Genomic DNA, 24,951 nt, shown 5'->3' with positions numbered 1-24,951 from the left:
TCTTTATCTATTAATTGACAACTAAACCGAACTCTAGGGAAGAGCTATTCCTTTTGGGCATGAAAAGTTATATAGAGGGTGATCATGGAATGAGGACTAGCCGAAGATTTGGAAGTAGTATGTTATAGTCCAGACTCTGCCACTGACTACCTGGTGATCTGGGGAAAGACACTTACCGTCTGTGTGGCTTTCCTTATCTGTTTAAAAAGAAGTAATTTTTAACATGGTTACTCACAGGGTTGTGAGGATTTCCTAAGGATGGATCTGAGTCATCGTCCAAATTGGAGATCCCAGCATTAAGAACCCATCTGTTTACTGTTGACAAAAACAGCACCTTGTTTACTAGAGTGTTTAATGCCATCTACATACATTTGTCATGGGATTCGTTGACATTCATGAGTCAGAGATCTGCTCAAGGCTTTGCAGCTCCAGAGTGAATCAAGAACTCAGGTCTCTTGACCCCAAGAGTCAGGTGATATTACATGCCCACTGTAGAAAGAGCATCTCTGACAGGAACCCCAGGATCAAGGAGCACAGAGGTGCTTCTGTTCATGCTCTCTGCTCACATCTTAGCCACTGAAGTCCCATCCTACCATGTCTGGGCTGACATCCCATTGATCACTCCAGGGCAGATGACACTGGGCCATTTCATTTCTGACCAGAAAAGTTTTTGTCAGTGTTAAGAGGCTTCTGAGAGATGATGTGCCTCTGTTGGGAGTCTGACTGGACTACTTTCTCTCCTTTTTGGTGTCAGGTAATTTTGGTCTGAAGGAAGAGAGGAGAGTGGCCAGTTATTAGAATGGCAATGAGATAACTGGCATACTCTGCTGGTTTGTTGCTGGCATTCCCTTTAGGAATAGCAGTGTCCAGACCAAAACCCTTTGACCTCAGGGTAAGGCTCCTTGAATTCTTCTTCTTACCTTCCTCTCCAAGAACTGATAATCCCTGAAGCTTTGTATTGCTTTTCTGTACACAATTCCAAAGTTCTTGTCTTCCAGGCAAGTGATACTGGGGCAGCTCTAAACTCCTGTTGACCTTGTAGAAGATATGAGAAGATGGGCTGGCTGCTGAGGAAACCAGGCCTTCCAGTCACATAGCCTTTGGCTTTCAAGCAGCTCTTTGGCTCAGTTTGGTCTTCCACGACCCACTAGTGATTTTCTCAGAGCTCTAATGTAGCATGAATTCCACTTTGGTGCTTGCACAGAAGTGAGTTAGGCTGAATCAGATTTTTTTTTTTTAAATTTTATTTATTTATTTGACAGACAGAGATCACAAGTAAACAGAGAAGCAGGCAGAGGGTGGGGGGAGCAGGTTCCCTGCTGAGCAGAGAGCCTGATGTGGGGCTCGATCTCAGGACCCCGAGATCATGACCTGAGCTGAAGACAGAGGTTTAATCCACTGAGCCACCCAGGCGCCCCACGCTGAATCAGATTTTGACAGGCTCAAGTTCTTTATGGTTTTATTGAAAATATCCTGCCAAGTAAAACAATTCTTTTTCTTTCCATTTAATGCCCTTTACCTTGAAAAGCTTGAGTATTAGGGAGGCTGGTAATAAAAGATCAAATGAGACACTCTTCTCCTAGCATTAATGTTCTCCTAGAAGGTGGGTCAGGGGATCCAACTTCCTAAAAGTGCCTTAGTTGGAGACATGTAAGGAAACCCACCGAGAAACCCTTCCCTAACTATCTTGACTATAGGACTCTCCAGAAGAAGCAACCTCAACTTCTTGGTTTTCATCTGCTAAGGAGTGTCAGGATGTGGAGCTAGGTCTCTGGGAAATTTCTCCCCCATCTCCCATTGTACACGTGGACAACACAGCGCTGAACTGAAGAAGAGGACTTCTGACCCATGCCTATGCTGGGACAGGACACAGCTGCACAGTGGTAATGGGGTAAGGTTGCTAGATGAAGCTAAAGACAAATGTAGAGAAAAACTGCATCAGAATTCAGGGTACAGGCACTCACTTGAGGGCCTGCAGCCCAGGAAGGCCATCCCAGAACAACCTCTGGGGAAACACCTTCAGGGAAGGAGTGGGGAAATGGAAGGTGAAGCAGTGATGCTCCAGGGACATTAAGGAGACCTGGTCTGAATGCTGCAGTACCTTTGGTCTTAGGGGACACTTTATCTGGATGCAAAGGTCATGATGCCAACCCCAAAGACCCAGGGAAGTAACAAAAGGAAACGAAGCCATATGAATACTAGAATCACAAAGTTTAAGGCTGTTTGGACCCTATGGATTATGGGCAATATTCCATAGTGGTCTCCCCCATTAAGGATTGAGGGAACATATGCAAATGGGCAGAAAAGGCAAGCTGGTGTTTCATGCCCATAAGCAGCAGAAAGAAATAGTATCTTCAACCTAGAAACAGTTGGTATAGGGGGAAAGAAAAAGCTTGTCAGGAGAGACCATGTGGAAACCAAGGCAACTTTAATACTTGGAAGAGGGCTTAACTCCTTGAGGCTGAAGATGGGGGTAGAAAAAGGATGTAACATGGCTCAGATATGGATGGCTAGGACAAGAGTGTTTATTACTGGGATAAGAAGATCTGTAGCAGGCACTTCCAGGAAGCAGAAGGTATGGGATGGAGGTTCTGTTCAAGCCAGCAGGTGCTCTCAGAGGGAGGGGGAAATAACAACTGGGATGTTATAATTGTGTCCACACACACATTGGAACCACCACACACACAGAGGAGCCAGCGGAGATACAGACAAGCCTAAGGTACCTGCCTTCAAGGGGCTATAAAAGAATTAGGAAGATACAATTATTCAGATGAGAGCTGTGCACAGAGCCCCAGAAAGGCAGTCAGGAGACCTGCTTCTCATCCCATCTCTGTCACTCACATGCTGGGTGATTTGGAGCAAATCGCTTCACATTTCAGGGACCTCAGTCTCCTTGTGGTCATTAAGGAGCTTGGCCAAACTGGATTAGAGTCACCATCTTAGTAGTTAGATCAGTGGGATTCTAATTCCAACTCACAATTTTGGCCTGGACTTGCTATTACCTCCCTCTGTTGAGGCCGAAACCACTCAATACCTCTGAGCAAGGTGAATCTTAAGATGGCATGGTCTCCTGGAGAAGAAAGACAGGGAACATTAAAATCCCTTATAACACCCAACAAAATAAATCTTTATATGTAAGCAAGGAAGTTCTTGACAACATTCCTTGGAGTATAGGATGTTACTGACAGATATTATCTAAATCCAAGCCTCTATATTTGAGATCAGGGAGGTAAAGGCGATTTATTTCCTACTTAGGTGAACCTCTCAGAGGGGCAGGAACTTGGCTCCACAACCAGCCAGAGCTGCTTCTCTCACTCTTCATGCAAGCTAGTGATGGGTTAAGTTTCAAAAGCCTCATTTGTACTCCCCAAAGGGAGTGGGACGCTTGTTTGGGAGGAGGCTGGAAGTGGGGGAGGGTTAAGTATCTGGAAAAAATGGACATGAGAACTGCATAGGCTTAAACTAAAACCATGGAATGCTCAGCTCTCTCACAGGACAATTTGTTGCTGTCTTTAAGACTCCTGTCCTATCTCCTTATTTTGTTCTGATGCTGGTACCGGTTTCAGACTCACAGACCTGTTCTCTTTGGTTCTCAGAACCTTCCACTGCAGAGACATCCAGTCTTGCTCTCTCCAGACACTGCTCTGTGCACCCTCTTCCCCCTCTTTAATATTTCCTTACTGATCTCAGTGCAGATATTAAGAAAGGGATTGAGTTTAACTGCTCTGCTAAGAAAACATGTCTGTGTTTGTTTTCAAACACATCTATTTGCTTATTTATACACATATTAATAATATACAATATATGAATGACATATAAAGAGTATATTAATAATAAATAGGTAGATCACTCATAATCACACCATGCAGAGATAATCCTATTAATACTTTATTTCTGAAATTTTCCCATGCTCTCATAAAAATCACATACTTGCAAAAAGATATATATATATTTACCACATGAAAATCATACCCCAGATCCATTTTTTAATTTTCTCACTTAACACCATAAAACAGATGCTTTTCAAATGATAGGGTTTCTGGAGATAGTTGGAGCAGGGGCTTCTTAAATAGCAGTAAAGCAAGTCACCACCTATCTACCCACCACACGGACCATGACCTACATCCTGAGGCTGTTGAGAGGTACTGCAGAGGAGCGTGGTACATGGGTGGGGTACCGTTTTGCTGTTACTGATATCAACAGACAAAACCTACTCTAAGGCTTCTCTGAGAGCCAAGATAATGCGATGCCCACCCCTCCAGGAAATACCCTCTATGAAGTCTTACCTTGGTCCTTTGGACCTTTGCTTTCTTTCCCTTTATGAGTCTCATTCTTTAGAGAATGGAGCTATAGGTCATGGGAGAGCTTACCTCCACTCCAAGGAGAAGACTTGTGTGTGGGCTTAGGAGAAGTTTTTTTATCCTTGTGTTTCTTCCCCTTGAACTGGAAGTAAGAGCGGGCTGCCTTCCAGGAACAAAACCTGTGAGAAGATTGGCTTCTGGTCACGTGGAAAAAGTTACCTGCTGAAGAGGCTGGCACACTGAGCACAGGGCAACTGGGTCAGGGCCACTCCTCACAGAGAGTAAAGTGTGCAGTAGAGAAGAGGAAAGACTTGGCCTTGGAGTGCTGCCTGTCAGAGGCCCTTCTTCTGAGCCCTCTCTGTGTCCAGGCCTAGCTCCAGTGAGGACCTTGTATGGGCAGTATGTTGGGATCCCCTTTCGGAACCAGTGAATGGAGTCTTTAAAGAATCTGCTTTATCCAGGTCTGAGTAAGAGTCAATCCCTCCAATGCTTGCTTGAGCATCAGACTATGAGCTCTCCACTTAATCTCACGTGGTACAGCCTGAGTGTCTGACTGATTTCCTCTCAGGTCCCAATCCCCGGTTTTATCCTGTCCCTTACTCAAAGTCATGACCCTGTCATCGCATTCCCAGCAGTCTGAGTAAACCCCTTCCTCACATGAACTTGCACTCATATACTTACTCAATCTAAGAACTATTGCTCCCTGGAGTCCCTCACAACACTCTTCATCTATTCCCCCCTGGCCCCTAATGCCTTGCTGTCCATCAGCCCACTCTTGCATTGGACCCCTTGGAGGTTGGTCTTGGCCAAGATTGGCCTTTTCTCTGATAGTCTTAACTCATGCCCTCTTTCCCATGCCCCCAAGGGGCATTCTATTTGATCCAGCTGGTTTCTCTCATTCCACTCGCTATAATGGGTCTTTGTCCCATCAGGAAGCTCCCAGCATGCCACAATGCATACTTTATGGTGCTTAAAATATTGAGAGACCTTGTTTCTAATCCTGGTTTTACCATGTCCAAGTGCTCCTAGGCATCTCTTAGCCCTTTTGAACCTCAATTTACTCATCTATAAAATAGGGATAATGACACTTTGCCCCACCCATCTCAAAGGGCTGTTGAGAGGTTCATCTGGGATAACATATGTAGACACAGTTTGTGCAATATAAAACTCTTTATATAGGAGTGTATAGGAAAGCAAGTGAAGAACCAGCTGCATAAGGATTAGGGATCCAAAGTCTCCCTGAAGCAGTCTATACTTCCTAAATAGGTGTGAAGCAGTGCCGAGCACTGACTCAAGCCAGGAGCAGCATGCATTTCTCAGGGTTCTGATCCTCCAGAAAGTTTCAGGACAAATTTCTGTTTAGTCCTGCTTAGCAGAACCAGAATCAAGTCTGGACTTGGTGCTAGATAACAACTAATGTTCAAAGGATAAACTGGTTATCTTGAACTTCAATTTTTAATTCTTTTAATCCTGTATTAAATAATGTATTATCATAGAGGTTTTATTTTTTTTAATTTAACTGAATTACATTTATTTTTTCCTTCCAAAGTTTTCTTTAAATCCAAATTAATTAACATATAGTATAATATTTGTTTCAGGAGTAGAATTTAGTGACTCATCACTTGCATGTACTACCCAGTGCTCATCGTAAGTGAACAAGGGCTCTCCTTAACACCCATCACCTATTTACCCCATGTCCCACCGACTGCCCTCCATCAACACTCCGTTTGTTCGCTAACATTAAGAGTCTCTTATTGTTTTCCTCCCCCCTCTCTCCTTCTCTCTTTTTTCCCCCTTCCCACGCATTCATCTGTTTTATTTCCTAAATTCCACATGTAAGTGAAATTACATGGTGTTTGTCTTTCTCTGACTGTCTTGTTTTGCTTAGCATAATACACTCTAGCTCCATCCACATCACTGCAAATGACAAGCTTTCATTCTTGTTGATGGCTTAGGAATGTTCCATGGTATCTATATACCACACCTTGTTTATCCATTCATTAACTGATGGACACTTGGGCTCTTTCTATAGTTTGGCTATTGTTGATAATGCTGCTGTAAACGTCGGGGTGCAGGTAACCCTTCGAATCTGTATTTTGTGTCCTGTGGTTAAATACCTAGTAGTACAATTGCTGGATCATAGGATAGTTCTATTTATCACAGAGGTTTTAAAATAAAGGTTGGAGGTTGGTAAGCAACCTTTACACTTCTCTTCCACTAAAGTAACACTTATGCATGCATGTGTGTGTGTGTGTGTGTGAGGGGAGGTCCCCTAAGAGCCAGAATCATAAAATAATCTAAATATCCTAATTAGCCCTGTCTTGGAACATTTCAGCCTCTGGTCACTGTCATACAGGGCCCCGTGTGGAACGTATAGGTTGGCACTATACACTATAGGAATGAATAACCAGCTGGGAGAACCTGGACCAGTGTCTCAGCCCAGATTCGGCAGGCTAGGTTAGAAACCAGTGGGCCACAGTTGCATTTGTCCTGCAGATATTTTGTTCGTTTCATTTTTGCTCTTTGGCCTTCGTAATTTCCTCACCATGTTTTAGTTTTGAGTTTGTTGCCACATTTGCCACTTTAACATTGGGAGATAGGACATAAAAACCTAAATTTCTGGGACACGTTGGTGGCTCCGTTGGTTGAGTGACCAACTCTTGGTTTTGGCTCAGGTCACGATCTCAGTCATGAGATGGATCCCTGTGTCTGGGTCTGTGCCCAGCGGGGAGTCTGCTTGAAGATTCTCTTCCTTTCTGCCTCCCTTCACTCTCTCTCTCAAATAAATCAATCTTTTACAATAACAACAACAACAACAACAACAACAACAACAAAACACCTAAATTTCTAAGCTCCTCTTGAGAATGTAATATGTAGCAACTGTGCCTCTAATGGTAATTATGGGATTTGGACATAACAGAGTAGAACTCTTGTGTCTTACTCTCTCATGAAGCGCCTCAAGCACAATTACAGTTGTGTTAAATTTGACAGAACTTCTTCCCAGGTATGGAGGTCCATACTCACTCTTAGGTGAGGAACCTATGCCTAAGAAAATTAACATCATTTTGCTAAGCAAGGAGGAGGTACCTGGGAGAGAGCCAGGTACTCTGATCCCCAGTCTTACTTGGCCTTCCATCCTCTGACTCAGTTTCAGCATAAGAGTGGGAGGGATGGGGTGTATTATGTGGCATAAGAATACACCATTATAGTCCCCAAGAGACCAGAAACTGTGAAGCAGAGGGCTACTCTAGAAAGTCAAATGTTTTTTTCTGCCCTCGTGGTCTTGGGCAAGGAGAAAGAGTTACCTTTTCCAGAAGTACATAATGACAGGGAAGAGAGACATGACAGTTCCATGGAAGATGTTCCGATGTAAGTGGCCCTCTGCAATGGCAGCAATGATGGCATCCTTCTGGGATTCAGAGATGTTCACCTACCCATAGAATGGGAGCATGTTAATGGCTGAGGCTTCAGGGAAGGCAGGAAACCTCTCTTGACCCCCCAGGGTTTATAAGACCACCCCCTCCCCAGAAGCTTTTCATGCAACTGCTAGGGAAAGGACATCTGGTTGACCCAAGACAGGAGGTGCCTATCAGCTTTCAGAGTTCTTGAGGAAGAAATGCTTCTTGGCAAATGCCCAGAGAGGAACAGGAATCTCCTTTACCCTCAGCCTTGGAGGGATTTCCGAATGCAGGTAGAGCTTTAGGATGATGTTAACTTTAGACCTAATTAGGGCCACGTCATTCTCCTTGTATGCCCGGTTGGCTTGCAGCACGTGAGCTGAACTCACCAAATCATTAAATCTAAAAAGAAGCAGTAAGTAGGAAATCAGTGAGGAGAAGATAAAAGCAGCAACTAAATAGGGCAGCCAGCCCAGACCCATTTCTAGACTAAAAAGACAGGGCCAATCCTGGGCCAGGTTGAAACTTAATTCATTCAATCATAATACCTCCACAGGCAAATACAAATTGAGCATCTACCACATGCCAGGTAATACACTAAGTGCTTCTTCACGTGTATTTTTTTACCATAAACTCCCTTAGGTATCCCATCCTGCCTCCGTCCTGACCTCCGTACCGGTTTTGCCTCTGAAGACTTTAAGGGGTAAGAGTTATCTTGCTCTTTCTTTACCTTCCTCCTGATGCTTTCACAATTACCACCACTCTTTGAAGCCACCTATTACTTTTCTTAATTTTTTTTATTATAGTAAAATATATGCAACATATCATTTACCAGTTTAACCATTTTTAAACATGCAATCAGTGGCATTAAGTACATTGACTGTGCTGTGCAACCATCAACACAATCCACCTCCAGAACTTTTTCATCTTCCCCAGCTGAAACTTTTCCTAAGAGTAGAATACTAAGATTTTCCCATTATAACCTTGTTTTGCCATACCAAGAGCAGGGATTCAGCAGTGAACTTGGTAAACAAAGTTCTGCCTTCTTTTTAGTTGTCTAAATGCACTTCCTGCACCTATCATCTTACTTATTAACTCTCATTTGTGTTTTGTCTGCCATCCAGATTGGTTTGCGGGATCTCAGAGAATAGGGAACACGTCTTACCATAACACATCTTTTGAATCTCCAGTACCAAACCCAGTGCCCAAGCAATCAGTAAGCATTTGTGGAACTGAGCTAAATGCCTCATTGGGGTGCAGATTAAGATCTCTTAACCAATTCCTCTAACCAGTGTGCTGAATGATGAGATACTCTGCATGTCTCAAAACACACCGACTGATGCCTACGACATGCTCATCATATACACCGGTTGTACCTTCTGTAATATACTCTCACATTTTCGCAGTGAGTTGAGGCACATACATACTGAGAATTATTCATGCCTCTTCTCGAAGATTTTTGCCTGTTGTACTTGTTCCTATAATTTGTAATTTATGAAAATTAATAAAATATGAACATAAAAGGAAAAGATATTTGTTGTTTCTCAGAAAATAAATTTGAATGTGTTGGAATGTTCCAGTAAAAGCAAGTTGTTTTTTAAAAAGTTGCTGTTGAAAAAAAAAACAAGGTTACTATTGAGTGAGGTGTGACAAAGCAATTTAAAACTTTGAAAAAACACGTATAAAAATTCAGAAGGATTAAACTGCCTTTATATTCTCACTCACTTTAAAGAGAGAAATTTTAGAATTAGCTGATAGCATTTTGGATATAGTTTATGCAAGAAAAATATATGGATCTCCAGTTAGAGGAATGGCTTTGATTTTACGTTGAAAGTTTGACAGGTGAGTTGAAGTATGTTAGCATGATTTAACATAATAATATCTATTTAAGTATGGGTGTTCCTCACAAATTTAAAAATAGATTTACCATATAATCCAGTAATCCCACTATGGGGTATTACCTAAAGAATACAAAAATACTAATTCAAAGAAATAACACACCCCCTATGTTTATTGCAGCATTATTTATAATGGCGAAATTATGGAAGCAGTTCATGTGTCCATTGGCAGATTAATGGATAAAGAAAATATAGAATATTACTCAACCATGAAAAAGAAAGAAATCTTGCCATTTTCAACAACATGGATGGAGATAGAGGGTATAAAGCTAATCAACCAAAAGCAGGCAAAAATGACAATAATAATGTTACACAATGAGTGAAGTAATATAGAGAGGATTGAGTAGCCTGTATGCATGTACAGGAGACTTCCAACTTATATCAGCTTAAATGCCATTTATGCATCTCTATCTTTATTTCTAAATTAGTTCAGAACTTTTAAAAGTTCTCAAAAAAAAAAAAAAAGCCCACCACATTCTAAAACATAGATTCATAAGCCATTCTACTTTAGTACCTAAGATACCTAATCACCATGCAGTACATCATTTCTATGGGGGAAATGTATTCCAAATTTCAAATCAGTGCTCCAGGAACATACCATTTCTGTTAATGGCAAAGATGTTCCCTTTGATGAGGATAGAGAAAGAAGTAGAAACTCTTATTTCTCTTAGAGTCACTTGTTTCTATCTGCAAATGTTCGAGACAATTTTAAGTCAGTTTTCTCCTTCAGAGGTGCTAGACCTGTGTTCTCAACTGTGCTGCCATCAGAATCCCATGAGCAGCTTATGACAGTACCAGTTCCCAGGCTCCACACTGGTCCCCTGAAATCCAAATCTCTGGGCCTGGCATTGGCAGTATTCACCAGCTCCCAGAGACCCTGATGTGCACCAGTGTTGAGAGCCATTGACTAACTCCTTTACCCCAGGATGATTGTTTTGCAAGTTCAGACCCTGGGCTCACAAATTGAAGAGCTGCACATGAGACACACTTGGTTAAGAGTATTTCTGTATTTCTAAGTAGAGAGGTGCCTGGGTGGCTCATTCACTTAAGCACCTGACTTTTGATTTTGGCTTAGGTCATGATCTCAAGGTCATGAGACTGAGCCCCACGTCCGGCTGTGCACTGGATATAGAGCCTGTTCAGGCTCCTTTCTCTCCCTCTCCTTCTGTTTTTCTTTGTCCAGAGAAATATTTCTAAGTAGAAACTGTACTAAACAACAGGTAAGAATAATCTGACCCAGGGCAGAAAGATGTTTTCCTTTCTGTATTTCACCAAAGCTGTAATGGAAAGATCTCCAATTTTTTTCTACTACTTGCTTTTTTCATAAGATGCATGGATAAAGCAAGGAATAATATCTATATCTATAACTATATGTCTCTGTTCAATGTCATGCACACACAGAGACACACAATTTTTATTACTAAAATTCTTTGTTCTAACTAAAGAACTATTGGCTCTATGTTGCTCCATAAGAGGACTTCTATCATATTAGCAAATAATAAGGAGAAAAAAGCGCTCCACTTCCTGGGTATAAATATCATTTCAATATTTCAATCATTTCAATATTGGCAACTCCAGAATACTGAAGAGCATCTAGGACCTAAAGGGAAGGATGGCAGAAATTGATATGGTGACAGGCAGAATTCAGTGAGATTTTCAGTTGGAGATTCCTGCCTGGCAGGGCTGAAATCACTGTGTCACTTACAGGCTTTGCAGGAAGGTACTAACCAGGGGAAGTCGTGATAGGGAGAGATGGGAAACTTACCTCTCTATTTCAGAAAAAAAATACAAATCATTGATTGCAAAGTTGACGGTGATAATTCTGTGGCCAAGTATTCGGCGCTTCATCAGTATTATATCCCCATCCTCAAGGTCTGCATTCCGGACGTTGGCGGCATTTGCGGTTGGGCGTCCTGGTGCATTTGGTGTTGTGGAGAAATCTGAGAGAGAAAGACAAAAGAATTAAAATCTAGTTTGATGATATCACTCTTAAACTTGAAGCCTTTGACTTGGGCATAACTAAAATGAAGAAAGGAAAGTGTGGACCCATCTTTGGGGCTGTTGAAATAATGATTTCCTACCCTTGGGCTCAATGCTTTACTTTGACTTGAAGGACTGCTAAAAAAGCCATCTGCTCAGATGGTATGACCACATACACACCAAAAAAAAAAAAAAAAAAAAAAAAAAATTAACTGAGTACTGAAAGGTGTTTTCCTGGTGCGTGTCTCATGGAAATATAATTGCACTGTAGTTATGCCAATCTTTAACATTTCTGCAGAAATTGAATATGCAGATGTGACCTTCAAAATGGAGTCTGTGGGTTTTTTTTTTTTTTTAAGATTTTTTATTTATTTGAGAGAGAGACAATGAGAGAGAGCATGAAAGGGGAGAAGGTCAGAAGGAGAAGCAGACTCCCCATGGAGCTGGGAGCCTGATGTGGGACTTGATCCTGAGACTCTAGGATCATGACCTGAGCTGAAGACAGTTGCTTAACCAGCTGATGATGCTTATTCTAGGTTTATCAAGGAAGTAATTTAGAAGGAAACTGGGAAAGCAGCACAACAAAAAAGTCAAAATATCAAGAGTAAAGGAGTTTAATGGAACAGAGAGTAGGGTGCTAGAGTAGAAAACAGACATAAATGAGTAAAGAAGAATATAGAAGATTCAAGAAGGTTTGGAATGTGTCTAGAAAAACAAGACATTTATTTTAGAAAGTTTCTTGAGTAGGATGTACACAAAGAAATCCATTCATTGGGATTTAGGATTGAGAAGACAACAGTTTTGGACTGTATATGGCAAGCAGTCCCTGGTTAATTGCCTGGCTGGGTTTAAGAAAATTGTCTAATCCAGCTCTAGAATTTACAATTCTTCCTATAAAATCCGTTATTCTGGATATCTGTTCAGGAATCGCTGATGTGGTATGGTGCTTCCTATGGTGTAAGTGGGATTCCTTTTGGAGAAGTGTTACATATAAAATGGGAGGGTACTACAACACTAAATAAATAGCTAGCACCTCTTATTTCCCAGACCTTGTGCTAGGTCCTAGGGTTACAGCACCAAATAAAGCAAAGCCTCCTCCTTCCTGTCTTATAATCTATCTCTTAGACTTGAGTTCAAAGGAGAAAACAAAGTTTGAATAGTAGTGGAAGTTGGTGTGATGGCCAGGGATTTTAGGAAAAGAGTATGCTAAATCCACTCAAGAAATCTGGGAGCAGTGATATACTTGTAAACCAGCTCTGGTAGGGGAGCGGGGAGACTGGCTTTGGTGTCTTTGCCAATTTCTATAATAAATACTTCCACTGTAGCTGGTTTCAGCTATTGATGGTTCACAAAATGTCTCGAATATTTAACAGTTAACTCTCAATTGGGTAGAGATTTGTCAGGTTGTATTATTTTTTTAAAGCAAGACCCAACTCTATGCTAGCTATAAGAATACTTTAACTGTAGGACATAAATAGGTTATAAGTAAAGGAAATGAAAAAGATAATACATGCTAACACTAATAAAAAGAAAGCTGGAGTGACTATCTTAATATCAGACAAAGTAGATTTCAGAGAAAAGAATATTACCAAGGATAGAAATATATATATATATATTTGTAATGACTAATGGGTCAATTGATTGAAGGACGTAACAATCCCAGAAAAGTCTAAATGATAATGATAGAAAACAGACCACTGGCAGACAGATCTCCCACTGAGCTATAGAAGCACTCTTCTTGGGCTGTCTTATCCAAAGCTCAGGATGTGGGAAGTTGAAGTAGGATGAAATTAGACTTTCTAACCATTCTGGGGCACGAGGGTTTGAACTACTTTTATTTAAAAGAAGGAACAAAAGAACTAGAACTATTCGAAAACCCTAAATGTTTGTAAAGCAGTTCCTAAAAAATACATACAAAAACTTTTGCAAATTAGGAAATATCATAATATTAAAATTAAAGTTCCAATAGAAAAATAGACAAAGGATGTAAATAATTCAAATAGGACTGCAAATGACCAACAAATGAGGGTAGTCAATTAAGAAAAAATATACATAAGAATGGCACGTTAGTTTTCATTTACTGGATTGTCAGTTTTTTGTTTTGTTTTGTTTTGTTTTTAGACAGAGATCACAAGTAGGCAGAGAGACAGGCAAAGAGAGAGGGGAAAACAGTCTCCCCATGGAGCAGAGAGCCTGATGCGGGACTTGAGCTCAGGACCCTGAGATCATGACCTGATTGGAAGGCAGAGGCTTTAACCCAGTGAGCCACCCAGGTGCCCTCGGATCATCAGTTTTTAAAAAGTGCCTAATATCCCAGAGGTTGGTGACAACTTGGCACTTATTTATACGGTTGGTGAGAGTTTAATTAGTGTAATGTTTTTAAATTTTAACTATTTTTAACCATTTACCCATTTCTCCCATTTTAAGGAATTGATCTCATAGAAATACACGATTGCTAAATATGTGTGTTTTGCAGCATTATTTGTCATACCGACAATTAAAACAACTCAAAAGTCAACAAGAGAGATGAAGGCGATAGACATTAAGGAGGGCCCTTGAAGGAATGAGCCCTGGGTGTTACATGCAACTGATGAATCACTAAACTCTACCTCTGAAACTGATCATACACTGTTAATTAATTGAATTTAAATTTTAAAAACAAAAAAAAAAGAGTGATGAGATTTTCATCAATTCCTCTGGTATTATCTCAGGCACTTTGGCCATGTCATTAATCTTAATTAATTAATCATAATCATTAAACTCCAGTCCAACTGGCCTGATTGCAATTCCTGCAATAAGCCATGCTCTTTCTTATTTTAGGATTCTATGTAGACCTTGAAATTGCTCCCCACCTATTTTGTCTGCTTAACTTGTCATTCATGAAGACAGATTTGTCATTTTCTAGCAGTCTTCCCTGATCCTCCTCTCTGACTAACTAGGGTCTCCCTACAATTGTCATTGGGATTATTCACCATACGATAACAGCAGTAACACTGGCTAACACTTTTATGGTAATGGGAAAAGACACTTTGTATGTATTAACTCATTTAATCCTCACAACAATCTAGGTGTTAAGCAAATTATTATTACCATTCTACAGGTGAAAAAATTGAGGTATAAAATCACTTTCACAAGGTCCTTCAGGCATATTCTAATCCAGGATATTGGGCTCCAACATCTCTGGCTCTTACTTTCTGTCTTGCCCTCAAAATGTAAGTGCCATGAAGACATGTCCTATCCTGCATGTCTACCACTGCATCCCCAGCACCTGGCAAATTTCCTGCCATGTAGTGGATTCTCAGAAAGTGTGGTGAATGAATGAATGAGCTAAGAAATGAAGTAGTTGAGTAAATCTATTCTATGGACAACAGTTTTGTGAAATGTCAGATCTTGCTGCACTTTAGTCATTTTCCACCCTTGCTGGCTCTGGGAGAAGCCGCCACCGGACTCACATCCTCTCTAGGCAGGTCTGAGCTTGGCTTTGCACCCAGGACCTGGAGTCCTTGCCGGACCCCAGGCTAACACAGGCAAGACAAAAAGCGAGAGCTCTGCAGCCTCTTATCAGGGCTGAACCCTGTGTCTGAAATATCAACAGGAAAGACAATAGAGAGATTACTTACTTTCCTTGTTATTTTGTACTTCTAGGTGAAGATAGTCTTCAAATTCCTGGCGCTTATGGGGATCAGACATAAATCTGCGGTACTTGCAAAAGCTCTTAATGAATCCAATCATTTTCCGCCAGCCTCTCCCCTGGGGGAAAAGAGAGGGGTGCGCCATATTCATTAGTATAGCTGCTGTTCGCCGGAAGTCTTCTATGTGCCAGAAACTTGACATTCATTATGTTTAGTCCTCACAATACCTCCTTTGTAAGGAATAATCTTAAACTCCAATTTAAAGGTGAGGAAAAACAGAATCATAAACCTTCTCCAAATTAAGTGGCTAGTGGGCAGAAGATTCTGGCTTTACCCAGGCACGGGGCCACTGGCAATGTTCCTTCTACCATAGACTTTCAACAGTAAGATTTGAGATGACATGATTAGGAGAAAGTGTGAGTGCTAAAAATAGGAAGAAAGAGGGGTGGGAGATATGCCTAACTCACAAGAAGGGAGTATTAGCTCAGAAAAATTTGAAATGTTGAAGAAATAAGGAGATGAATAAAATCATTTCTAATCATTAAAAAGAGAAAATTATAATTACATGCACATGCATACCACACACACACACACACACACACACACACACCCAAATGCATTTTATAAGTTCATTATCTGTTTCTTAATGCCCAGTGACCATTCTGTAATTCATTTACTCGTTGACAGATTGATATTTGGAGGCAGAAAGAATCTTATTGATCAACTAGATCAGTTGTCTCATTCCACAAAGAGGGATCTTCAAGGCAAGCATGAAATTTTTTTTTTTTAAGATTTTATTTATTTATTTGACAGAGATCACAAGTAGGCAGAGAGGCCGGCAGAGAGAGAGAGAGAGGAGGAAGCAGGCTTCCTGCTGAGCAGAGAGCCTGATGCGGGACCCTGAGATCATGACCTGAGCCAAAGGCAGAGGCTTTAACCCACTGAGCCACCCAGGCGCCCCAAGGCAAGCATGAATTTAAAGAGTCAGTAGCAATATACAAAAATCACTTGAGTCTGGGTTCAGAAACTTGGAGTCTGGAGCCTAGCTTTTCCCTGATTATGTAATTTGGGTCAATTTACTTAATCTGTGTCTCAGTGTCTCCATGTATAAGAGAGAAACAATAGCCTTCAGGATTGGGGTGAGGGTTAGTGATTATGTATTTAAACTCTAATATAGTGCTTGATATAAAGTAGGCATTAAGTACGTGTCAGTTTATTTTTATCTTTTCTTATCCAAGAGCAACTGGAAGACCTGAAATTAAAATGAAGTCTGGTTCTGGGTACAATATTCCTTTTAATGTCCTACATGAGCATTCATGGTACCCCGACACAGATTTGACTCATGTATGGAGGGGAAAAAAAGAGAAAAGAGGGAGTAGACGTTTTCATATAAGCATAGTCCATGTCTGTTTTCAGAAATATCTTTGGAGTCACAGCTGGGCTCAAAATTTTCTGATACTAACCAACTCTACAACACAATGAACAAGTGATTATTTAAAAATGGAGCATGTATTTTTTTCTCAAATCATATGAAGATAGTTTCCCAAATAACATTCCTGTCTAGGGGAGCATGTGTCTTGGTTGACAGGCCTCAGAAGTACAATGGAATTTACTGATGAAACTTCTTTGTAAAACTAATATTTAATTATTTTTAAGACAATATTTAATAATTGCCATTTTCTTGCAAAACTATATTTTGCAAAATTGTATACTGTCCATTAAAATGCTTTTATGTAAACTGGAAAAAAATCCTGTCTCTTCTTTCTCCCACCCACTCCTCCTTTTTTTTTTTTTTTTCACTGCTGGCATAGAGAAAGAGTGAGCTCAATAATTGGTGAGTTTGGAAGAAGAAAATGGGCATGTTCTGCTCTCAGCCCTCTGCATTCTCTTTTTGGGAGTGGCTTGTTTGCAGGATACTTGGAGAAATGTCAGGTATCCATAAGGGGTTTGTCATTCAATAAGGGGTTCACCCAGAAGGCCCAAGTTGTTCCATTATGCCAGTGGCTGCATACCTAAGTCTAATTTGGGTGCAGAGAGGATTATTAAACCCATCGGGCATTATGGCCAATCCACATCCTTCAAACCAGCTTTTAGCAGTAAAAAGACTCCCTCACATTTTGATCTCCATGTATCTGACCCCTGTGTCTTTCGCTTAACTGGTTCTAGTCACAGAGTGAAAGCAAGGATTTTTCCTCAAATTCCCACTGTAACCATTTCTCTGAGCCTCGGGGTCCTCTATTGTAAAATGTGAATTAAGGAACATAGCCAGGGCGCCTGAGTGGTTCAGTGGGTTAAAGCCTCTGCCTTTGGCTCAGGTCATGATCCCAGGGTCCTGGGATGGAGCCGCATGGGCTCTCTGCTCAGCGGGGAGCCTGCTTCCTGCTCTCTCTGCCTACTTGTGATCTCACTCGGTCAAACAAACAAACAAACAAACAAAAAAAGAAACATAGCCAAAGACTAGTTGTTTGGGTGAATAAAGAAGCTAACAGGGAAAGTCTTTTTTGCTCGGTTGACAAAGCATAAGATGTTCTTGCCCCCAGTGTGTGGTCTTCACTGCCTTCCTCACAGACCTGGGATTCTTGCAGGTGAGCTGCAGTCTTTGAGGGCTTCTTAGAAGTTTGTACTTCAACATGCCCTTCCGGATAAGGTGGGAACAGCTCTTGGTAATCTTTAAACCTGCCAGAAGGAAACCAAGAACATCAAGGCAAACACCTGGTACAAACAAGGAAACGGTCCAGGCAAACCTACCTCAGCTTTTGGAGGGAGTCAGAGTGGGAACTGGGGAATGGTGGGACACTCCCAAGGACTCTTCTTACCATTTCGATCCTTTGCTAATGTCAGCCTATCCTTCCTGATCAATACTGGATTGTTCCTTGTTCAGGTAAATGAACTGAAATGTGTGTGTGCACAGGTATGTAGGTAGAGGATTCAGGATAAATTTGATTTTTCTCTTGTAGGGAAGCTCGGGCAGTGAACTGTAAGAGTAAATTTGAGACTCCTTGAGTATGATAGTTTTCAGAAGCCAATGAGCAGCTTCCGAAAGAATTATCACCTTCTCGGAGCAATACTCACCACTTCTCTTCCAGAGATTTCATGACAAAGCCCTGTATCATTAACAGTGTGGTTGTGCTGACATGGCGCATTCCAGAGATTTCTTTGATAATAGGGGCGTCACACTGCAGTATTTCTTCTAAAAAGATGCCAAGAGAGAGAAAAAAGTCATCAACTTGTCTACCTTTTCTGAGGTATCTGGTGTGTTTTTCATTTTAGAGTCTCACAGTTCCTTATTCTTAATCTGGTCAGACTCTGAGCTCTCCACAATTTGAAAATCTCAAAAGCATAATTGTAGAGCAAATACCTCCATTCAAATTCAAAAACAAGTGCTTCAAGGGAAGGAAATATTTAAAAGACTCATTTCTGCAGTTAAAGTGTTTGGTTTAGGAAGAGAGCAGAACAGTAAAGGATTAAAGTTAAATTGTTGGGGCAGATGGGAGGGAATCCAAGATTACAAATAAGTATTATGAGGGCACTATAATTCTCAGGTGTCCAGATACTACTATGTTCATTAATAAGACTTGAACATTTATCAGCGACAAGATCTGCAAACTCATCTTTGTCTTTTTCTGAGAATCAACAAGTAAACATTTCTTATAAGTAAACATTTACCAGATTTACATTTTTTTTTTTTACTTTCATAAAACGTATAACCTTATCTTGGTTATCACAAGGAAATACACATACACACACACACACATACACACACACACCTGTTTGTTCATTTTGTGGCAAAATCTTCATTGCTTTGCTATAGGTTTGTTAACTTCGAGGAGGGGATTATGCTTACCTCCTTTTTCTCCCCTCTAGAATTATAGGTCAACACTTTATCTGCAACTTTTGTTTTTGGTCAAGATGAATTTACGTGGGTCAGATTGCCCTCCCTCCACAGGCAAGTAAACAAAATTTATGAAACAAAGATTTTCAGGGAGACAGTTCTTCCCAAGACAACTCTCTCTACAATCTACTGTGGGCAAGCACCCCAACTTTACACACGGCTGACTCTTACTTTTGTATTTAAATTACTGTCTAGTTGATTTAAGGGTAAAATAACTCAAGTTTGAATTCAAGTTTTCTGTGTTTCATCATCCTCATTAGTAAAATGGAGCTATTATTTCCTATCTTATAGAGATTAAATAAAATCCTATTTTCAGTGCTGAATTGATTTAAATGTGAGGTTAAATTTCATTTTTAAGTACAAGTGTCTTGCACTTGGCTTCTTACAGTAGTATTTACTTTAGATTTATTTTTGTTGCTTTCTGCTTTTACTGTCCCTCTTAATCTTTGCCTCAGTACTGCCCATGTGGCCACTACTCTGTTCTGCTCTTTCAGGGGTCTCACAGGAGACAGTGTCTCTGCCAAACTCTACCCCTAACATACTAAAGGGAGAAGGGAACAATATCAGGAGAAGAGGGTGTATACCAGCAGAACTTTTGCCATGGAAATAAGTCTTGATTATATTTTCAAAGAGAGACTTGTACATTTTTTCGTTTGTCTCAATACTGATCTTATGTATGGCTACCAGGAATTGCAAGGGGCTTTCAGCCTTCCGTTCTTTGAGGAACTCTTTGAAGAACTCCAAGTGGTGTGTATTGAGGAGGACTTCTGTTAAGTTTCTGGAAAATAAGAAAGCATCATTGGTGAAGAGAAAAGGATGGTAGCCCGAGATTCTGCTCCAGTTAAGGAATGTGGAGGGGCATCTCCCAGACTTTAGCCATATGTGAAAAGTGGAGTCAATAAATTGGTTACTATGCCTATCTCCTTGGAGATGAATTTAACCTTTTATATATCTACCCTAAGCTTAGTCCAATTATTTGACAACCCCAATAGAAGAGGAGGAGAGGTATTTTAAAGGAGATAATTTTTTTTTTTTTTACATTGTTGATTCAAAGCAACCTCTAATTGGCACTCATTTCAATGAGGCAGAGCATTAGTGATCAGTTGTTATTGATCAATATTTCTAAATTTCTTTGGTTGACTTATTTCACATTTCCTTAAATAAAGATACTCCTAATATTTTATTCTCAATCCTCTTTACTTTTGCCTTATGATTTCCCCCCTCTCTGGGTAATGTCTGCATCTTCTAGGCTTTCAGTTTTCATTGATAAGAGGAAGTGGTTTCATTTCATTTTGATTTTCATTGATACCATATCACCAGTTCACATGACCTCTACCTCAAAACTTCAACTGTCCATTCAACCTCATCTTTTTTTTTTTTTTTAAAGATTTTATTTATTTATTTGACAGACAGAGATCACAAGCAGGCAGAGAGGCAGGCAGAGAGAGAGGGGAGGAAGCAGGCTCCCTGCGGAGCAGAGAGCCCGATGCGGGGCTCGATCCCAGGACCCTGAGATCATGACCTGAGCCAAAGGCAGAGGCTTTAACCCACTGAGCCACCCAGGCGCCCCTCAACCTCATCTTTGTCATACTTATTATTTAAGCCTCTATACCTACATCCACATGTTGTCCAACTTATCCTTCCTCCTTTACATACTTATTTCATTAAGTATGATGTTAGACCTAAGTTTTTTTTTAATAGATGAGCTTTATTTGAATAAGATGGTACACTTCTATTTTAATTTTATTGAGAATTTATATCATGAACGGGTGATGGATTTTGTAAAATGTTTTCATTTACCCATTGGGATAATCATGTGGAGTTTTCTCCTTTATTTTATCAATATGGCATACTGTATTAATTGATCTTTGGATGCTAGAGCAACTGTGCATTCCCGGGATAAATCCCACTTGGTCATGTTGTATAATATTTTTTATATCTTGCTGGACTTGGTTTGCTATTGTTTCATTGAGGATTTTTATATCAAGATTTGAGAGGGAAATTGGTCTGTAACTTTCATGTCTTATGATACCTTTGTTTGACTTTGGGATCAGGATAATACTTTTTTGGCCTCATAGAATAATTTAGCAAGTGTTCCTTATCTTTATCTTCTCAAAGAGTTTATGGACTATTATTGGTATTATTTGTCATTTAATTACTGCATAGATTTTTTCCAGTGAAGCCATCTGTATCTAGACTTTTCTCTGTGAGAATATTTTAGGTTACTAATTTAATTTTTTCTCTTGTTATAGATTTATTTGCATTTTCTCCTTCTTGAGTCAGTTTCAGAAATTTGGGTATTTCTAGAAATTTATTAATTTCATCAAAGTTGTCTAATTTGTTCCTTACATTTCTTTAAAATCTTATTAATTTCTATAGAGTCAGTGATTATGTTTTCTTTCAGTCCAGACTTTGGGGATCTGTGTCATCTCAATTTCTCCCCCCCTTGGCCACTATAGCTAATGATTTATCATCTCTTTTTTTTCTTTTCTTTTCGTCTTCTTCTTTTTTTAATCTCTACAAAAAAACTACTTGTGCCTTGATTTTTTTCTATTTTTTGGTCTACATTTGTTGACTTCCACTCTGACATTTATTATTTACTTCCTTCTGCTTTTATTTAGTTTGAATGTATCATCCCAACTTTGGTCTCCATTGTTTCTGATGACAAGTAAACTTTAATCTTTTTGTAGTTCCCTTGAATATAAGTAATTTTTCTCTTGTAGCATTTAAGATTTTTCTCTTTGTCATTCAACATTTTGACTATGATATGTCTAGATGTAGATCCTTTGAGTTTTTCCTATTTGGAGTTCATGAAGCTTTTTGTATGTCTTAATTAGGGTTGTAATAAAATTTTGAAAATATTCAACCATTATATATATAAAAATTTTCTGTCTCTTTCTCTCTCTTTCCTCTTTTTCTGGGATTTCCCTTATTTGCATGTTGATATGCTTACTGGAATTTCTCAGATCTCTGAGGTTCTGTTTATGTTTCTTTATTCTTTCTTCTTCAGACTGGATAATGTATATCAACCTATTCTCAAGTTCATTGCTCCTTCTGCCAAGTCTGCTGTTGATTCTCTCTAGTGAGTTTTTCATTTCAATTATTGTACTTCTCAACTCCACATTTTTATTTGTTTCTATTTTACAATTTCTATCTTATTAATATTTTCTATTTGATGAGTTATTATCCTTAGACTTTCCTTAAATTCTTTAAACATGGTTTCCTTTATTTCATGAAACATATTGCCTAGAAGACTTTGGTAAGTCCAACATCTAAATTACCTCAGAGACAGCTTATATTGATGCTTTTTTTCTTCTGTGTATGAACCATACTTTCCTGTGTGTTTTTCTTGGGAGGTGGGGGGAGTATGTCTCATAATTTGTTGTTGTTCTTTAAAACTGACATATTAGGTAAAATAATTTATTAATTAGTTTACTAATAAAATTAATTCTGAATTCTTTTGAAAGTTTTGTTCAGGTTTTTCACTGCTTTTATGGGGAAGCTATTTGTGATGTTCTTACTCCACCATTCCAGAAATCTGATTCTTTCTCTTCAGTCATTTTAAAATCTGTATCTTCCCTTCCATTTCTACTCCCACTGTTTAATTCAATATTTTATTATCACTTGTCTGAACAACTGCAATGAACTTCTAACTATTATTTCTGTTTTTGGTCTCTGATTCTCAGACTTCTTATATATCATTATTATTTCTGCCAGGGTAATTTTTGTTGTTGTTGTTTTTAAAGATTTTCTTTATTCATTTGAGAGAGAGAACAAGAGATAGCATGAGAAGGGAGAAGGCAGAGGGAGAAGCAGACTCCCCATGGGGTTGGGAGCCTGACATGGAACTCGACCCTGGGACTCCGGGATCATTGCCCGAGCTGAAGGCAGTCGCTTAACCAACTAAGCCACCCAGGTGCCCCAAGGTAATGTTTTTTAAATCTATATAACAGGCATTTCTGGTACTCTTGTTCTAACAAATGCCAAGGAATTATTATTTCCAGTTAAACAATACAAATTCCTTAATAATTTATTCAAGACCTTCTTTCTATTATTTGATCTCAATATGGCTTTCTAATCTTATGCTTTATGTCCCTTTACCTTATGCATTCTATGCTTAACATCACTGGGCTGTTTTTAAGTTTTTAAGTACTTTTATATTTGTGAGTTTATATGTTGGTATCATTTCTTTAGCTTAGAAGATTTAGCCCTACCCCTAAAATACTCACTTTTCTTTGAACATGCACATGAATTTGTACATGTAGTTTGGGGCCTCTTCTGATACTCTGACTTTTCCTAATCCTCACTCAAAATTTCCTTCTCCTTCCTATACTCTTATAGTAATTAGTCAATATTTTATTGTAACATTATAAGGTCAGCCTTGTATTTTATTTAATTCTCTATTAGATTAAAGGCAAGGATTATATTTTATTTTTTGTAACGTGAGTGTCTGGGACACAGTATATGGTCAATAATTGTTTATTATATTGAATGAGGGCTAGGACAAAGTTTAAGAGAATTGTAACTATGGTATCCCTGGGCCATTCTCCTTTGGTCTTAACTGAAGATATGAAACTGGACTATATGATTTCTGTGATATTTACACTCAAAAATATTGGAAAATAGGTATTTCTGTAAACATAATGGAGAGTGGGGAGTGGTACAAGTTGGAAGAGCAAAAGGAATAAATGATTGATGCTCAGAGATTAATTTCAGTTCCTTGAAGGGAAGGGAGGTCTCTCTAGAGTATTTAGAAGAGTTAGAGGACTTACCACACTCAAGGAATGTTATCAATAACTGAAAGCATACTTCAGAAAGCTTTCTCTGTGCAAAATATTCTTCCAATGACTTTGACTACCAAATTTGTATGTGTTACTATAACTTTATCTTCTTTAAGGACTTTTCATATACCTAGTAATTAAGAGGTAATTACTGAATAAAAATGAATTATTGAATGAATGGCATGGTCTACAAGAGAATCATGGTCAAGTTGAGAAGATGGAAAACATACTGGGTCTATGTCAACAAGCAAGAAAAGTCTCCCACATGCATCCTAACTTTACACTTAAAGGAGTTAGAAAAGGAACAGCAAATAAAGCCTAAAACCATCAGACAAGGGAAATAAAAGTTTAGAACAGTAATAAACAATATAGAAACAAACAAAAAAAAACCCAGTGGAATGGATTAATAAAACTCAACCTGGTTCTTCAAAAGAATTAGTAAAACTGACAAACTCCTAGCCAGACCTATCAAAAAGAAAAGAAAATTGACCCAAATAGATAAAATCATGAATGAAAGAGGAGACATCACAACAAACACCACAGAAATATAAACAATTATAAGAGAATACTATGAAAAAATATATGCCAACAAACTGGGCAACTTGGAAGAAATGGACAAATTCCTAGAAACCTACAAACTACCAAAACTGAAAGAGGAAGAAATAGAAAATTTGAACAGACCCATAACCAGCAAAGAAATTGAATGAGTAATAAAAAATTTCCTAATAAACAAAAGTCTGGGCCAGGTATATTCTCAGGGGAATTACTTTAAAGAAGGGTTAATACTTATTCTTCTCAAACTATTAAAAAAAAAAAAGTCAGAAAAACTTCCAAACTCTTTCTACAAAGCCAGTATTACCTTGATTCCAAGAAAAGGACCCCACTAAAAAAGGAGAGTTACAGACCAATATTCCTAATGAACATGGATGCAAAAATACTCACCAAATCTAATTCAACAGTATATTAAAAGAATTATTCACCACAATCAAGTGAGATTTATTCCTGGGTTCAGGGGTGGTTCAATATTCACAAATCAATCAATGTGATACATCACATTAATAAAAGAAAG

General features: G+C 39.2%; 1 protein-coding gene across 7 annotated transcripts in view; it reads right to left on the bottom strand.

Moving 5' to 3' along the window:
• Nucleotides 1-2,396: 2,396 nt before the first annotated feature.
• The window catches only part of RGSL1 (regulator of G protein signaling like 1), a 74,929-nt gene continuing 52,374 nt past the window's right edge, over nucleotides 2,397-24,951 (bottom strand). For 4 of the 7 annotated variants that reach the window (XM_082702850.1, XM_082702849.1, XM_082702855.1 and 1 more), the window contains exons 11-20: nucleotides 19,686-19,879; nucleotides 18,282-18,399; nucleotides 17,780-17,885; nucleotides 15,198-15,327; nucleotides 11,363-11,537; nucleotides 7,963-8,101; nucleotides 7,607-7,731; nucleotides 4,371-4,480; nucleotides 2,978-3,070; nucleotides 2,397-2,610 (exon numbers count right to left, since the gene is read on the bottom strand). In XM_082702850.1, coding sequence (XP_082558976.1) covers nucleotides 2,429-2,610; nucleotides 2,978-3,070; nucleotides 4,371-4,480; nucleotides 7,607-7,731; nucleotides 7,963-8,101; nucleotides 11,363-11,537; nucleotides 15,198-15,327; nucleotides 17,780-17,885; nucleotides 18,282-18,399; nucleotides 19,686-19,879 — 1,372 coding nt within the window. In that variant the 3' untranslated portion in view covers nucleotides 2,397-2,428. Of the gene's footprint in view, nucleotides 3,071-4,370; nucleotides 4,481-7,606; nucleotides 7,732-7,962; nucleotides 8,102-11,362; nucleotides 11,538-15,197; nucleotides 15,328-17,779; nucleotides 17,886-18,281; nucleotides 18,400-19,685; nucleotides 19,880-24,951 lie in introns of all 7 variants that reach the window. The other 3 variants (XM_082702853.1, XM_082702852.1, XM_082702851.1) reach the window with 3 other exon arrangements.

The sequence above is a fragment of the Mustela nivalis genome (genome assembly GCF_964662115.1).
Source record: "Mustela nivalis genome assembly, chromosome: 16".
NCBI lineage: Eukaryota > Metazoa > Chordata > Mammalia > Carnivora > Mustelidae > Mustela > Mustela nivalis.
Note: the sequence above shows the minus strand (reverse complement) of the source record. Positions and strands in the feature narration are given on the sequence as shown.